The 16491-nt window shown below is 47.4% G+C and overlaps 2 protein-coding genes across 9 annotated transcripts in view; one reads left to right on the top strand and one right to left on the bottom strand.

Annotated features, from left to right (window-relative positions):
• SYT11 (synaptotagmin 11) overlaps positions 1-10327 on the bottom strand; it is a 37323-nt gene extending 26996 nt beyond the window's left edge. The window contains exon 1 of one of the 2 annotated variants that reach the window (XM_050930098.1): positions 10246-10327. In XM_050930098.1, the coding sequence (XP_050786055.1) occupies positions 10246-10291 (46 nt within the window). In that variant the 5' untranslated portion in view covers positions 10292-10327. Of the gene's footprint in view, positions 1-8940; positions 9300-10245 lie in introns of those variants that run through there. The other variant, XM_050930099.1, reaches the window with a different exon arrangement.
• Positions 10328-10361: 34 nt separating this feature from the next.
• Positions 10362-16491, top strand: part of GON4L (gon-4 like) — a 47697-nt gene continuing 41567 nt past the window's right edge. For 4 of the 7 annotated variants that reach the window (XM_050930033.1, XM_050930034.1, XM_050930032.1 and 1 more), the window contains exons 1-4: positions 10362-10453; positions 10598-11173; positions 14260-14481; positions 15772-15968. In XM_050930033.1, the coding sequence (XP_050785990.1) occupies positions 10624-11173; positions 14260-14481; positions 15772-15968 (969 nt within the window). In that variant the 5' untranslated portion in view covers positions 10362-10453; positions 10598-10623. Of the gene's footprint in view, positions 10454-10597; positions 11174-14259; positions 14482-15771; positions 15969-16491 lie in introns of those variants that run through there. The other 3 variants (XM_050930036.1, XM_050930038.1, XM_050930037.1) reach the window with 3 other exon arrangements.

Raw genomic sequence — 16491 nt, 5'->3', positions numbered from 1 at the left:
TAGAGCATACAGTTTTCATAGATGACATTTACAATTCAGTAGACATGTCTTTGGTTGTTTTTATTTCTAATACTCCCTCTACCCTCCATATGAACTGGATTCTGCTTTTGACAGGATTTTTTTTACTAGTCTTCTTATCCTCTTTGAAGAGAGACAAATAACTGTTAACAGATTATCTGTATAAATCACTACAGTTACCCTTTGTAGATAAAAACAACAAGGAGTCCAGTGGCATCTTAAAGACTAACAGATTTATTTGGGCATAAACTTTCGTGGGTAAAAAACCTCACTTCTTCAGCATCTGAAGAAGTGAGGTTAGTCTTTAAGGTGCCACCGGACTCCTTGTTGGTTTTGTGGATACAGACTAACATGGCTACCGCCTGATACTTCGCACCTTTGTAGATATTACAAGTTACATACCAACTGCAAAGAAGATACTGACCAATGCTGTAATCCTGTCCCTATTCATTCTGATCTCAAAATACTATATAATCCTCAAAAACAGCAGAAAAAGCCACCTGCAAATTTTCAAACAAAAACCCCACACACAAATCTGGGCTGGGAACAGGAATTAAAAAGACTCATCTGAAAAGGCGGTTTTTTTGTTTCTGAAAGTTTTAACCCCCTATTTATAACTTATAATTAAACTACAACAACCTCTTCCTTAACTATAAACACATTCTGGCCAAAAGAAATAAAAATTATACTGCCTGACAAAGACAGTGCAATTTATAGGAGCCCCTTGCAGACCTCAAGCATAAGGTCCTATTCCGCCTCTAGAAGACCACACAAGGAAGAGCAGGCTGGCGTATTAGGTACATAGGAATTATCAGATTGCCTCAGAACAGTGGTCAGTCTAGTCCAGTCTCTAACAGTGGACTGTACCAACAGTTTCAGAAGAAGGTCCAAGAAACCCTTCAGGAGGCAGCTATGGACTAGCCTGCAGGGCCAGCTTTAACTGTGAGGCCTGATTCCAATACCCGGTGGCGGTCCAGGGCTTCGACGGCACTTTGGCGGCGGGGGGTCCGCTCCAGGTCTTTCACGGCACTGAAGAACCCCCCCTGCCGCCGAAGACCCCTGAAGCGAACCCCCTGACGCCGAAATGCCGCCGAATACCCCAGAGTGGACTGCCGCTGGGTGAGTAAAAAAAAGAAAAATAATAATTAAACAGCGCCTAAGGCGCCGGGCCCAATTCCGGGGAATTGGGCAAATCGGCCTAAAGCCGGCCCTGACAACCTGCTTACGGGAAAGACTGCTACTGAACCTCCATTAATTAGAGTAATGGTTTTCAAAATTTTTCTGGTGACCTAGTTGAAGAAAATGTTTGATACTAGTGATCCAACATAGCTGGGGATGAGGGGGTGTGGGAGAGGCTCAGGGCTGGGGCAGAAGGTTGGGGTGTGGGAGTGAAGGCTGCAGGATGGGGCTGGGGATGAGGGGTTTGGAATGCAGGAGGGGGCTCCAGGTTTGGGATGCTCAGGGGGTAGGGAGTCGGGCATGGGGCTGGGGCACAGGCTTACCTCGGGGGGTTCCCGGTCAGCAGCGCAGTGGCAGGCTTCCTGCCTGTCCTGGCACCATGGACCACGCTGTGCCCCGGAAGCAGCCAGCAGCAGGTCTTGCTCCTAGGCACAGGCATGCAAGAAAGTCTGCAAGGCTCTTGCCCGCAGGCACTGCCCACCCCGCCCCCAGCTCCCATTGACCAGTTCCCGACTAATGGGAGTGTGGAGCCGGTGCTCAGGGTGGGGACAGTGTGTGGAGCCCTGTGGCCTCCCCTCCTAGGAGCCAGACCTGCTGCTGGCCACTTCCGGGGCACAGCACAGTGTCGGAACAGGTAGGAACTAACCTGCTTTAGCCAAGCAGCACCACCGATGGGACTTTTAATGGCCCGGTCAGCAGTGCCGACCAGAGCTGCCAAGACCCAATGCCTTATATTCTGCAACCCAGTTCTGGGTCACGACCTGCAGTTTGAAAACCACTAAATTAGAGGTATGCCCTGAAATGTGAGAATTTATATCCCTTCAAAAACTTGCAGTTGTGACCCTGGATGTTTTTATTATCCATATAAATAAACAATCCCATTTTAAATCCTGATAATTTCTTGGGTGCATGTGGAGGTGAACAGAGGGAGGAGTACTTTCTCCTTTCTCCTACTGGGGACCGGCAGCAGTCTACAGAAACTGGGAATCATTCCTATATGCTGCCTAAGATGTGCAGAAATGTATTCCTGCCCCTCCATCCCTCTGGTAGTTTTGGGAGTGGAAGGAAAAGTTGGTGTACCGGTAGGCACTGGAAATGGCACTAAAAGGGCCTGATCTACATGGTATGTGTCTAAGGCAGGGGTGGGCAACAATTTTTTCAGGGAGGCCACTTCATGAATTTTGGTAAGTCGTCATGGGCCGCACATTTCTACTATATTAATGGGGGGGTGCAGGGTCTGGGAGGCAGTTTGGGTGCAGGAGGGGGCTCTGGGCTGGGGATTGGGATACGGAGGGGCAAGGTCTGGGAGGGAGTTTGGATGCAGGAAGGGGTTTTGACCTGGGGGTGCGGGAGGAGGTGCAAGGTGCAGGGCTGTGGCCAGGAGGCGCTTACCACAGGCGGTTCCTGGCCGGCGGCGCAGCAGGGCTCAGACAGGCTGCCTGCCATAGCCCCACACCACGCCTGGGCAACCCTTCTGGGGAGACGGCAGTGGGTCTCAGTGCACAGCCCGTGCCTACAAGCACCACCCCCGTAGCTCCCATTGGCCGGTTTCTGCTGAAGACAGTGCTGGGAGCAGCGCATGGAGATGCCTCCCCCTACCCCTGCCAGGGGTGCGCAGAGCCATGCCAGCAGCAGCTGGCTGCTTCCAGGAGCAGCAAGGGGCCACAGCAGGAAGGCAGCCTGCCTGAGCGCCCCGCTGCACCATGGGACTTTTAGCAGCCTGGAGATCGTGAGGGGGCAGCCAAAGAGCCTGGTGGGCTGGACAGAAATGGTACGCGGGCTAGACGAGGCCCGCGGGCCTTATTTTGCCCACTCGTGGTCTAAGGAGATGTGGACTGCAGGTGGTTTACAGTACCACATTCCCCTACTGTGCACTTTAGGAAGTGCAGGGGAAGGTAGCACAGGCACCGTGGACCTTAGAAGATCCACATCTCATTAATGCATCTATCCTGTTAATCTTCTAGGAGTTGTGTCAGTAACTCTTGGAAAGTTACTCACAATGCAGCAGGAAATACAATGCATTTGTGCACTCAAAACAACATGGCACCCTACTGTGCACTGGTGTAGTTATAGTGGTGTAAGTTGCAACAGCATGGTTCTCTAGTGAGTACGCACCAAATGATGAATCACTCTTGCAAGAAACTAACTGAGGACCTCTGCATTCAGAAGCAGTAGAGTTTCCTATCAAAGCTTATTCCAAACAGTCCTTCCCATCTGCTCATGAGCAGTTTGTTCCAACTTCCCCCAACCAATTTCTTCACTTTTTCCTTACACCTATTGTCCTTTGTGCTTTGCCCTTTCCTCCCTCCCCAATCACTCTCACATTCCTCCCTTCAGTGTCTCTACTCCTTTCTTTCATCCTTCTGATCAGCTAATCCCCACCTAGGAGACACCACTTAGTAAATAAATCAAAAACAAAAATCCCCAGCCAAACTGAGGGCAAGAAGATCATGTAACTAACATGACATTTTCAAACCATCACATTGTTCATTCTCCTTGTCTGTCATATGCCGCCTCCTCCTCCTCCTCTCTCTCTTTCTGCCCGATTAAACTTCAACATCTTTGGGACAGGAAATTCCTCTCATGGTTTCTATACAGCCTAACACAGTGACCCCCAGTCTTGGCTGGGGCCATTAGATGCAACCATAATACAAAATAATAAAAAATAAGGTTCTATTTATTCTCTCAGTGACAACACTGGCACACAAAAGGAGCCTGATGTTCCAGTCTGCTACACACGTTTTATGCTGGTATGACCACTGATTTCAATGGAGTTACATAGGCATATAAATGGTGTAAAAATGGAGACTGAGGCCTCAGAGGTGCATAATGCAAAGGCTTTTCTGTCTCAGAGTACTTACTTGAGGGCAAGCCACCTTAGCTTTTAAAAACAGATGAAAGTCATGGACATTGATTGACCCAGATCACCAAAGGTAATTAGGCTCCTAACTTCCATTGATTTCAGTAGAAGTTGGGCACCCAAATATCTTTATGAATCTCGGTCATTCAAACTAACTAGCACAAGCCTACTCTGTCAAGCAGTCAATTATTCTTAATCAGGACTTTCTGTGAGTCTCACAGTTTATTCATTCCCAGGAGGCACTTATATATGTTCAATAATAACTTATGTTTCTTACATAATTTTAGATTATTTTATAAGTTCTCTGCAAGTAAGAACTAGAAGAGGTGGGAAGAGTGATTGTTTCAAGAAAAGATGCAGAGCTGTATGAATAAAAGGACCAACCACTTTTAGACAGTCTGCACAAGTATACAATTGTACAGTAGAAGGCCAAGGACATTCTCTAGGTCTGAAAGGTTGTAATACTGTAACTAAATCACACAGCTAACTAGAATTAGTATTAGTGGATGTGTTTAGGCAATATCTACATACACCAGTTTAACTAAAAGTTGGATTTTAAATGTATTTAGTTAAACCAATCCAAACCCCTTTGTGTACATTATTAAGGGCATAGGTAGATCCCTTACTGATATAACCTACATTGATACATGCCATTTTTAAACTGCTTTAAGAGTGTCCATTTAGGGTATTGCATCAGTAAAGCTAAATTTATTAAAAAACATCTTTAGTTAAATTGGTCCAAATTTGTGTGTAGACAAGTCCTCTGAATAATGGCACAAACAAATATTTAGATGTCCCTGATGCAGAGTGTACTTTGGTAATGCACAACACAAGAAAGACTGCTGGGAACCAAACCATTTAACAATGGTCTACAAGGTTTGATGGCTTCTTTATAAGAGTGCCATAAGGACTGTTAGAGCAGGGGTTCTCAAACTGTGGGGTTGGGACCCCTCAAGGGGTTGTGAGGTTACTACATGAGGGGTCATGAGCCATCAGCTCCAATCCCAGACCGCGCATTGCATCCAGCATTTATAATGGTGTTAACTATATTAAAAAGTGTTTTTAATTTATATGGGGGGGTCACACTCAGAGGCTTGTTCTGTGAAAGGGGTCACCAGTACAAAAGTTTGAGAATAACTGTCAGAGAGACATGATGAGTTAGATAATTGTAGGTTTCAGAGTAGCAGCCATGTTAGTCTGTATTTGCAAAAAGAACAGGAGTACTTGTGGCACCTTAGAGACTAACAAATTTATTTTAGCATAGGTTTCAGTCTGTGTGTTCCATTCTATGCATCCGAAGAAGTGAGCTGTAACTCACAAAAGCTCATGCTGAAATAAATTTGTTAGTCTCTAAGGTGCCACAAGTACTCCTGTTCTTTTTGAGATAACTGTGACATTCTTGTAATCCCCATATTCCTCATCTGTATATAATTGTGATATTGCATTAAAGCATGCATTGTAAGGTATCGGGGAAAGGTTATGATCTGCTGAAAGACATTGTTCTATCTAAATATGTGTATCATCAATACATATGAAATTATAAGAATTGTATTGTATGGTTTTCACTAAAATATGATGTGGGTTTGGGAGGCGCCCAGATACTAGCCCTACAGAGACAATGACAAGAGAGGTAACCAACACCTGGTTGGATTCTGTTGAACAGACATCACCAGCCATTGTCCAGCAAAGGAGCTATAATGCAATGATTCACCTGCATAAGACCACACCAGGGGAACTGAACAACCTTACCTGGGGACTCAGCAATGCCCACCAGACATGCCTGGTCTTGTGTTCTCCAAGCACATGGACTAAGGGTATAAAACAGGACACGGAGGCCCATGCTTCATCTTTCAACTGCCCTCATCTATGCTGCAAGCAACAAGGATGCTGAGCAGATTTAAGACTCTAACAGAGGAGACTGGCCCAGGTTTCAAGTGTGAAATCTGTACTATGAACTGCAATATCCGGTGGAGTGAGAAAACTGCTTTATCTAGACACTGCCCAGTCTAATAGGGTTGAGAGTTTAGACTGCATGCTAACATTTTATTTTGGTAACTAACTTTGACTTTTTGCCTACCCCATCACTTATAATCACTTAAAATTTATCTTTTGTAGACAATAAATTTATTTTACTGTTTAGCTTTACCAGAGAGTTTGTATGAAGCGTGTGGCATAACTGCTCAGGTTTGCAAAGGCTGGTCTATATCCAGTTTCCCTTGATGAAGTGGCGAACCAATTAATAAATCTGCATTGCTCATCTTGAGCAGTGCAAGACGGTATTATTCCTGAGGTGCAAGGCTGGGAGCTGGGGTGATCTGGCTGGTGCCTTTCCTTGTCTGATTCATGAGTGGCTCTGGGAGCATTCATGCAATATAGCTAGGTGTGGGGCTCCACATGCAGTTGTGCTGAGCCCTGGCTACAATGATACTGCATAGAGCGATTATTAGACAGTTTGCAACTGAGCAGTGCCTGGAGGGGTTTGCTGCTTGTCACTAGCAAAGTATTGTGAGAGACACCCAGGCTGGAAGGTTTAGGGGGTACAGCAGTCCCACAGTCCCAGACTGCACTCTGAGGAAACCATCACAATAATATATTTTATTGAACCAACTTCTGTTGGTGAGAGAGACAAGCTTTTGAGTTTACACAGACCTTTTCTTCAGGTCTGGGAAACGTATTGAGTATCACAGCTTATATAAAGTGAAACAGATTGTTTAGCATCAGTTCCACCTTACACTCTGAGTAAATTTCCCAGACCTAAAGAAAAGCTCTGTGTAAGCTTGAGGGCTTGTCTCTGTCACCAAAAGCAGTTGGTCCAATAAAAGATATTACCTCACCCACTGTGTCTTTAATATCCTGGGACCCACTGGCTACAATGACACTGCATATAGTGATTATTAGACAGTTTGCAACTTTATACAGCAAAAATTAAACATTATCTTTAGTGAATAAGTTGTATGGGGCAGGAATTTTGTCTTAATCCTTGTCATAAAGCTCCTGGTACTCTGCTAGCACCATGCCAGTACTAATTTAAAATCAGGGCCCTCACATAAGTTAAATTTCACTCTATAAATATTTAAACTAATTAAAAGGCAGAATGTCACTTTTAATTTTCTTTGTTTTTAATACTATTTGGGGGTTTCTTAATGATGTTGCTATAGTATACCAATTATCAGTGGTGAAATTCACCTAGATTCCACAGTGATTTGCACAGGTTGTAAATATAAATAGATACATTGTGTGCTTACCATAAGAGAGAGAGGAGAGAGTGTGTGTGTTTTATATAACACCTGAGAATAAAAAAGAAATGTAGCAACCATTTTTTAACCATGAGGCCTCATTCAAGAGTGGCCTAAAGGAAAAGTCTCAGATTTGGAGGAAAGAGAGGGGGAGCAGGTTGTATTCCTGAGAAATGCACATATTCACCTGCTGTTTCCCCCCCATCATTTGCTATGTAGGCAAGTCCTGAGGCCTTAAAAGTAATTGCTAAAATTTATTTTTTTATTTAAAATGTTGTTCATTAGGAAAATCAGGAGAAACATTTTTGTTGGTGACCCAGGGGACCAACAGTCATGCCTATTACTCAGCCACAGACTGCAAGATGTAGTATAATGTGCACCAGACAATAACACTGGACAGGCACAACTTCTGCCTCTTTTACACTTAGTGATTTACTACATGGATTAAGCAGCTTCTTAAAACACAATGTGTCCCTGGCCCCAAAGCAGGGCCTTTTATTCCCAGCGCTACAGCCTCCAAGCATCTCTCCAGACCCACACAACTAACAGACTGATCTGAGCAGAAGGTATTTCAGCCTGCTAAGAAACAGAGGGGTTGGGGATACCTGCATCCCGGCTGTTCCAGAGTGAGGAAAGAGGGTATGTGCGATGGGGCACGGCTCTCTTCAGTTCTGGGGACACGGCTTAGATTCCCCAGACCGCCCTGCCCGCATCCAGGTACATAGTGCAGAAAAAATGTTCCATCTATCCAGCTTCGTCTAAGGGCTAGAACCTGCTTCCGGAGCCGGGAGCTGTGTTGCTGCGGCAGCCCCCTCGGAGCCGTCTCTCCCCCCCAGGGAGCCGTGAACAAAGGCTCCAGCCAGAGGCCGGGGCGCTGCCTGGCCCGGAATAGACATCACGTCATCCCGCTCGAAGCCATTAGGCAGCAGCGGCTCCATAGCTGCGCTGCAGCCCAGGCTCCCCGCACCTGCTCCCCCGGAACCCGCGGGGATAGAGATCAGGCCGAAGAGCACCGCCAGCTCCAGTCCCGACCTCCCTCGCAACCTGCTCTCTCAGTTCTAATGCTGTGCCCCACTCCTCCCCACCACAGCCGTGGGGAGAGCCCCCCCCTGACTGCATTCTACCCACCCAAAACGGGGAGCAGAGGGGCCCCTAGCCACTGCAACCCGCCCCGACGGGGAGTAACAAGAACTCTGCCCACAGCATTCCGTCCGATGGGTGGGCAGCAGGGACTCGCCCCCGCCCAGTTTTCCTATTCCCACATGCGGAGTTTACATGTTCTGTATCTGGCAGAGCATTTCGCAGCATCTTTGCCCCCCGCATCGGCCTGGGCGAGTCCCTGGCACCGACCCAGACTGAAGGAGCCGACCGGCGGTGGACACTGACCGTGTTGCTCTAGAGGGGAGGCTAAGACCTAGGCATGCTGAGAGGGGTGCTATTGCTGGGTATGGCCCTGTCTACAGAATGAGGAAAGTGGTGGGCCAAATCGCGATGCGAGGGGGCGGGCAGGATGGCGCTGGGCACGGCCACGGGGATGCAGGGGCAATTCACTGGGCACGGCACAGTCTCGATGGGGGAGGGGAGGCGCTGGGCACGGCCTCGGCTCGACAGGCGCTGGGTAGGACCCGGTGACCTAGCTCCACTCACCTAAGCCGGGACGGACACTGGCGATCTCAGCCATGGTGCAGCTGAACAGGTGCAGTGGGGGTGCGGGATCCTGTACACTGGGGTCCCGCGGTACCAGCCTCCGCCCTGAGGATGCTCCGAGCCTGGGATGCAGAAGCTGGCGACTGGCCCCGATGCAGCGCAGACTCCGCCCACAAAGAACGATCTGGGGATTAGGCTCCGCCCCTCTCCGATGTCACCCGAAGAGGAAACTCCGCCCAAACGCCGACGGGGTGTGCAGATGTCTGTGGATTCGCTCACCCCACATTGGCAACAGGCGGGCGTATCCAGCACCAGCGTGCGAGGTGGAGCCGCTCAGGGAGACAGGGGATCCGACGCAGGGTGTATAGCCAGCGCGGGGCCTGGGCGGCGGTCTAGCCCACACTGGGATTGGGGCGGAGGCGGGATTAGGGAGTTGGTTTATCCCACGTTAGGGTGATAGTGTGTGCATCCAGGGCGGGTTACTGCAGTGGGGTGCATGCCATGCTGGAGCTATGCCCCTCACTGGGTGTTGTAGGGGGTCTATCTTTCCCGCAGAGTTGGAAGGGGACATGTCCCCTACCAGATCATTCCAGTTGCACAGAACTGAGGGCAATGAGTCATACTGTGCAATAAATCTGATACAATAGCAAAAGAGAGAGTGCGCGCGCGAAAGAGACATAAAGAGATCAAGGATTTAAGGCGAAGTGAAGACGGGTTAGGTCAGGGCACTGGCCTGGGCTTTGGGAGAAGCCTGCTTCGCTCTAGGCTCCCCCCGTGTGAGTTCGGGCAAGACGCTTAGTCGCTCAGTGCCTCCGTGGCTGTACGGACCAATTCAGTATCGCACCCGAGCAGGCGCAGACCCCTCGCGCGGAACTGTGCCGTTTGTACCAGATGTTAACCTCCCCAAGGCCTCTTGTGTGTGACATACATGGTCTGCCCCCCCCCCCCGGCAGATATTCCAGCCTCGGATTCCCGGCTGTCCGGATTCTGCTCTGTTCTGCTCCCACACAACGCACGCCTGCGGCGGAGGGAAGAAATTTCCGCAGGAGACGCTCCTAGCGCGGTAAAGAGACGGAAAACAACAAACATGGCGGCTCCTTAGCTTTGCCCCCTGCGAAGGTGGCGGCGCCCCACCGTCTCTTCACCAAACGAACGTGGCAGGGGTCTCAGCTACATAGCCAAGAACCAGGGCAGCGACGCCAGCTCAGTCTGTAGCAATCATGGCAGCTCTCCTTCCCCCCCGCCTAAAGTTGGCGGTCATACTCCCCCCCATGCCCGGAACAATTATGGCGGCGCCCTACTTACCTTCCCCCGGAACCAGGGCGGCTCGTTTTCCTTTGCTCCCAAACATGGCGGTGCCGGCGCGCGCTCTGTGCTCCACACGGGAGTCCAGACGTCATTTCCGTTTCCCGTTGGAGGAAGCGGCGGCAAGCGGGACGGGAAGATGGAGCTGAGGAGTCTGGCTGGCGTGGGGGTTACGGCTTCCCGGGTCGTGGCGCTGTGGGGCGCTTAGGTACCGCCAGGTGGGCTCGCGGGTCTGACCGCTGAGGCCAGGCCGCCCGGAAGGGCTTGTCGTGGGGTTAGCTACGGGGGAGGGCCCCGGTCTCATGTCCGGGGGGGGCTTTGCTGTGGTAAGAAATTGCACTTGTTCTTTCAGGGTGGAGCTGGGGGACTGGTAGCAGAATGTCGCACTCGTTGAAGATGTTGCCCTGCAAGAAGAGAAGAGCTGTTGCTGTGGAGCCCCGGAGTCCTTCTGTCGACTTGAGCTATCACAAGGAGTGTGCGGCTCTCCTCTCAGATGCAGAGTCTGTTAAACTGGAGTCTTCTAATCCTAGTGGCGCTGAGGAGCTCAGAGACTCTGTATCAAGGCACTGGCGAGTGAGCAAAATTACAGATACTCAGCCTGCGTCAGCTGTCAAGAAGACTGGTGCACAGCCTGTCTGTTCTGTAAGCACTGCTATCATACTGGATAAGGAGTTGCCCTTTTTGGAAACCACTGATGGTGGAGTCTCTAAGGGAAACATAATCCCAGGAAAAGGGACCTCCCAGGTGTGTAGCCAAAGGGCTTGGAAAGAACCAGTGGAGAATTTCCTGAGAAGTGGGGAAAGAATCCCAATGAAGTGTAGATCAGATCTCAGTCAAGACAGTGGTGAAGGTCAACTGAACACAAAAGAAACTGCGATGGCAACTGAGTTTCTTGAGCAGGGTAAGGAGCAAGAATTCACTAAAGAAGGTAAATTAATTTGATATGGGTTGCTTGCTGCTGTCATTATTTACACAGTAGCAGAAGCACAGGAGGTATTTTACAAACAAAAGGGGATTAGGGCTCTGCCTCATGGAATCTTGGGTCTGATTTCCAGCCCTGCTGAAATATAAACTCATGAATTTAAGCTATTACAGGAGTGCATCAGTTTTGAAATTCAATCCCTTGTTATCTAGATAGCCAATATATGGATAAAGGATGGGGAATGGGATGCAGCAGAAACCAATTAAGTGGTGTTGTTCCACATGCTTTGTTAGTTCTGGGAGTGGTGGTGTTTGTCAGGGAGGAGACTTCAATTTAGCTCTTAGAGCCACTTTCTTGTTTTGTCCAAGGCAGAAAATCTTCAGAAGAAAGAGAAAAAACCAAAAAATTAGAAAGTCAAAGAGAATAAGATATTATTAAATAAAATTGAAAGGACAACACGTTTAAAATATTAAAGGAAATAGCTGTTTCCCACAACTCATTGCCACTAGATATTATTGAGGTCCAGAGTTTAATAGGAGTCAAAAAAAGATAATCTGTTTATGGGGTAAGAATATCCAGAGTTTATCTGGTACAATAAATGTTTCTTTTAGAAGGTATATTAGCCATGGTGCTTTAGGTGTAAGCCAGCCATGTACTGAGGGATTAGGAAGAAACTTCTTCTGAGGACAGGTTATTCCATTGCAGGATTTTGTGCATCTGCTTCTGAAATATGAGTATCTGCCACAGTTGGAGACAGGATATTGGACTAGAGGAAGCATTACTTTTAATCTGATAGGGTACTTCCTATCTGTTGATAAAAATCAGATAAGGAAACACTTGTTACTTTTGAGCATATAAAAATGCGTGTCCTGGTTGATTTGCATTATGAAATATTATGGAAGTTGGTAAACATTCTTTTTGTTTTGACAGTTATTTTTTTGAAAACTCATGGAGAACTGGGGGAGAACTTGAGATTTATTTCTGACATTGGACAGTAACAGGTGCTAAGAAGCAACTTCTTTCTAATGATTGGGTTATGTCCTGAAGCATTGAGCGTTACATCATTTACACAGTTTTGGCTGAGCTTGCAAAGGCTTTAGGCTCAACTTGATTGCACGTCTGTCTGTCTGTGTGTAATGTGATAACTTTTGAACACTTTTTTGTACAATGAATTCCAAAATCTCAGGGAATGTTCTAAGCATCAGTGGCCAACAGGCCTGTTGATTTTGGGGAATATGAGAAAAAGGTAAAATGGAGGACACATGGGAGTCTCTGCTATCTTCAGGCACCTTTGCAATTGTTTGTAGGTCAAACGATTGGTTGATAGGATATTGTTATGGTGGAAGTGTTAATGGGTGCTATCTCATCTTACCCATAGAATTTAACATGATGATACCCTGAATTACTTATCTCTCAGACAGAAAAATAATGGGGGATATGGGTCATGGGAGAAAGTGAGGAAGAGGGCATGCACACAGACCCTGGCAAGGGTGGGGGGGAGAATAGGGAATGGGGCACACAGAATCCTTGGCACGTGGCAAATTGGAGGACCCAGGTATGGGGATGGGGGAAGAAGGTCACAGAGCTCCAAGCATGAAAAAGTGGGGAATGAGGGAGAAGGAGTTAGTGGCAGTGCACACAGAGCACCTGCTATAGGAGGCAAATAGGGGAACCTGGGATGAGTAGAGGGAGGACTGGGAAGGTGCACAGATCCGCTGGGGGTGGGGGATTGATGGACATTGGTATGGGCAGCATGGGGATGTACACAGAGCCCCAGCCAGGGACAGATAATGGGGAACTCTGCTGAGGGGAGGATGGGGAACACACAGTGTTCCTGCTACTCGGGGAGAGGAGAATGCAGGGCGGGGGCGAGGGGAGAGAGAAGTTGCAGGTGGTCCCTGAAATAGAGAGAGATAGGAGGATGGCACACAGGGCCTTGGGTAGAATAGAGCAATGCAAGGAGCTCTTGCTGTGCAGTAAGCTCAGTCTACACAAGCTGGGAAGCGTGCAACTTCCTAGTTATCCTGCCTAATGTAACTGATGTCCTCATTATCCATATGAGTTTAATCTTTATGAACCCTACTAAGTGGTTGGACTCAATATCTTGTATCAGTAAGTTTTGTAGGTAATGTACAGTGTAAAATACTTTGTATTGTTTAAGTTTGTCTTTAAAACAAATATCTACATCTTGAAAGTGCTGTCTAAATACTAGCTAAATAGAGAGACAAGGTGGGTGAGGTAATATCTTTTAGTGGACAAACTTCTGCTGGTGAGAGAGACAAGCTTGTCTCTCTGATCTCTTGAGACCAACATGGCTACAGCTACACTGCTTACTAGCTAAGTAATCATCTTGGCATTACTTTTAAAGATTAAACATTTGGCTAGATATGTGTAAAAACTGACCAAAATGCAACCAAATGTCCTTTCAGATATTTCATGCTATTGGTGGCCTGTGCATGAGTTGTCACCCTGTATTTTCATTCTCAGAATAATATTCCTTCACACAGGTGAAAGATTAGATCCGTCTTGTTAGGGCTTGTAATGGGAAGCCACCACAATCCTTAGCAGGACCTTCCCTAAGCTGTAATGCAAGTTTATAACTTTATACAGATTTATTATAGCACTTGGGTTTTGTGACATCAAGCGGCAGGAGAGACTTCTGAACCACAGTGTGTCACCGGAAGCACAAAGAAACGATGTAGGCAAAATGCTAATTTGTTAGCTTGTTCACACCATCATTTTTTCCTGACGCTATATGACTTACGTATTTAAAGGAGTTTTTGTGATTTCTAATATATCTGAACACTTGTGATTAAAATCCAGGAGATAGCAAAAGCTATTATTACTTGTTCAACTTATATGGGTGTCCACTTTTTTAAATGACTGGGAGAAGTGATGAGGCAGCATCAGAAGCCTAGGTGACCCATTTTTCTGAAGTTCACAAGCTTTGAATAGTGAACCCATGAGACGTATATTGTTGTAGGGTTTGTGGAATCCCTACTGTATTTGTATCATAGGTTTGTGCAAAAGAGGAAAAGCTAACTGGGGAGCAGCACCTTGAACAAAATGACCCTAATATGTGCTGTTTGCAGGGAAATCTCCTAAACTGCATACAGGGGTAGAAGTAATTTTGCAGAGACACCCCCATCCATCTGACAACCACTCACCAAAACAATTGGCCCAAGTGAAAAGTTCCTTGCTGCTGCCCATTAAAGCTCCTGCCATGATCAAGACATCGAAAAACACCAAAACAGGGGAGCAGCTGCAGCAGACTGATGAGGAAACTGAGGACGTTGGGCTGTTTATTCCACTGGGTAAGTGTCTTGCAGGAGGAGAACCTGTGACATGGTGACACAGTACAACTAGAAATTCTCTGGAAAGGAAGCACACAACGGGAGCAGGAATCCAGCCTTTGGGTTCAGCCATTTTGAATGAAATATTAAACTTCTGCACTGTAATTCAGTAGCTGACTAAGCCTGAGGAGCATGTTCTGAAACAAACTAGAGCTGATCCCTGCAGTGGTCTGTCTCACTTATTGCCCAAACACTGGCCTCCTAAGAGAAGAGCTTGAACGCTGCTCTTCTCTTCTCCTGAGTCAGCAATACACTTAGGCTTGAGAAGCATGTTAAGTCTGATAAGTTTTCTAACCCACTGGCAGGGGTGAAAATAAGTTAGGTCACTTGCCGGTACGGACCCGGGGAGGGGTGGGGGGGCTCCAGCCCCCAGAAGGGATGGGGCCTTGGGCGGAAGGATCAGGACTGGGGGTCAGCATCCCCCAACTAGCCCTTTCAGGCCGCCTGGCCTGTGCCACCTGGTGTTCCCATGTTGATTTAAAGGGCCCGGGGCTCCGGACGTTACTGCTGTGCTAGTGGCAGCAGCACCCAGAGCCCCAGGCCCTTTTAAATCGCTGGCCCCAGGGCAGCTGCTCCTTTTGCAGTTAATTACTGTGGGCTGGATATGGGCTAGTGGGGGTTCTTACCAGTACTGAGTACCAGCCCGTACCGGCTCACTTTCACCCCTGCCCACTGGTGCTGGGTTCCAGGATTTTCGTGATTTGTAGCCTGACTACATGGTTGCTTCATGGCAACTCCTTCATGAGGAGGGGAAGTGGCTAATATGGCAGCTCTGTGAAGTCACTAGAGCATAGATGTTAAATACTTAGCTTAATGTATTTGTGGCCTCTGTGGTTTGTTCAGATTTTTCAGTATCTGAGTCTTCCATTTGAAAAATGTGTTCCTAGTTCTCATGGTTGTGAAGGATCAGTGCACTCTTGTCTGCCCGAGTCTGTTGTGGATTTGGTTTGTATGTGGTTATAAATTTATGTTCCAGCCCACATACTGTAACTAAAGATGGAATCCATATTTCTTCCGAAGAATGAGTTTGACACCCCTGACCCGTGACCCCCCGCACTAGTTATAACATGCATAGGAGCAGGTCAAAACACCAGTGTTTTAGTGACTCATGGTTCCTGTTCGTGATCAGTAGGTGGAAAGCAGATGAGACCTGTTAATGTCTGCTGCATTCTGTCTTCTGGAGAGTCCCACTGCCTGAGTGGGAGGTTGTCTTTGTATTTTGAAACTGAATTGTTTATTGGTAATCTGCAGAGGAGCAAGATTTAGAGGAAGGCGAGAGGAGGAAGAGGAGGAGGAAGGCAACCAAACGTAAACGTGAAGAGAGATGCCAAGAAGAGGAGGCGTCCTTGGCTTGTGACATCAAACTAGATGATATGCTTGATCGCACCTTAGAAGATGGAGCGAAACAGCACAACTTGACCGTCGTCAATGTGCGAAATATCCTCCATGTGAGTGGGGTGGAGTGGAGATGTATGTCAATACTAAGAAAAGGAATAGACCCTGTGTTTCTTCCTGGAAAAGTGCTGGCTGATCTGAGGTTAGCCTATGGGATTGCACAGGATTTTCTAAACGGGGTAAACACAGACTAGTAAAGCTAGAGCTACCTATTGTTATAGGTGGAATTGATCCAGAACTCAGTCACTTACATTGTCATTAGCAGATGTTAATCTTTAACTTCCTGTAGTGTGATCTTTTGCAACTGGTTGTACTACACCTGAGATGTCCAGGACAAAGGCAAGAGCTATTAAGATAGGATGAGAGGACATAGACTGGGAATGTACAAACTTCGTATTTTCTGTGAGGACTGGGTTTCTTGTTAAAGGCCTTCAGGAATTCTGGTGGGACTGTTATGGAAATGTAGTGTACTTAGTGCCAAAGGCCACCTCCTTCTTTTTTTAATATTTTTATCCTATCACACAATTTCCACATGGGAATGAATTGTAGTGGAGAGAAAATCCACATCCCCTTAGC

This window comes from Gopherus flavomarginatus, chromosome 20, assembly GCF_025201925.1.
Source record: "Gopherus flavomarginatus isolate rGopFla2 chromosome 20, rGopFla2.mat.asm, whole genome shotgun sequence".
NCBI lineage: Eukaryota > Metazoa > Chordata > Testudines > Testudinidae > Gopherus > Gopherus flavomarginatus.
The sequence above is the reverse complement of the archived record's forward strand: the minus strand, read 5'-3'. Positions and strand labels throughout refer to the sequence as shown.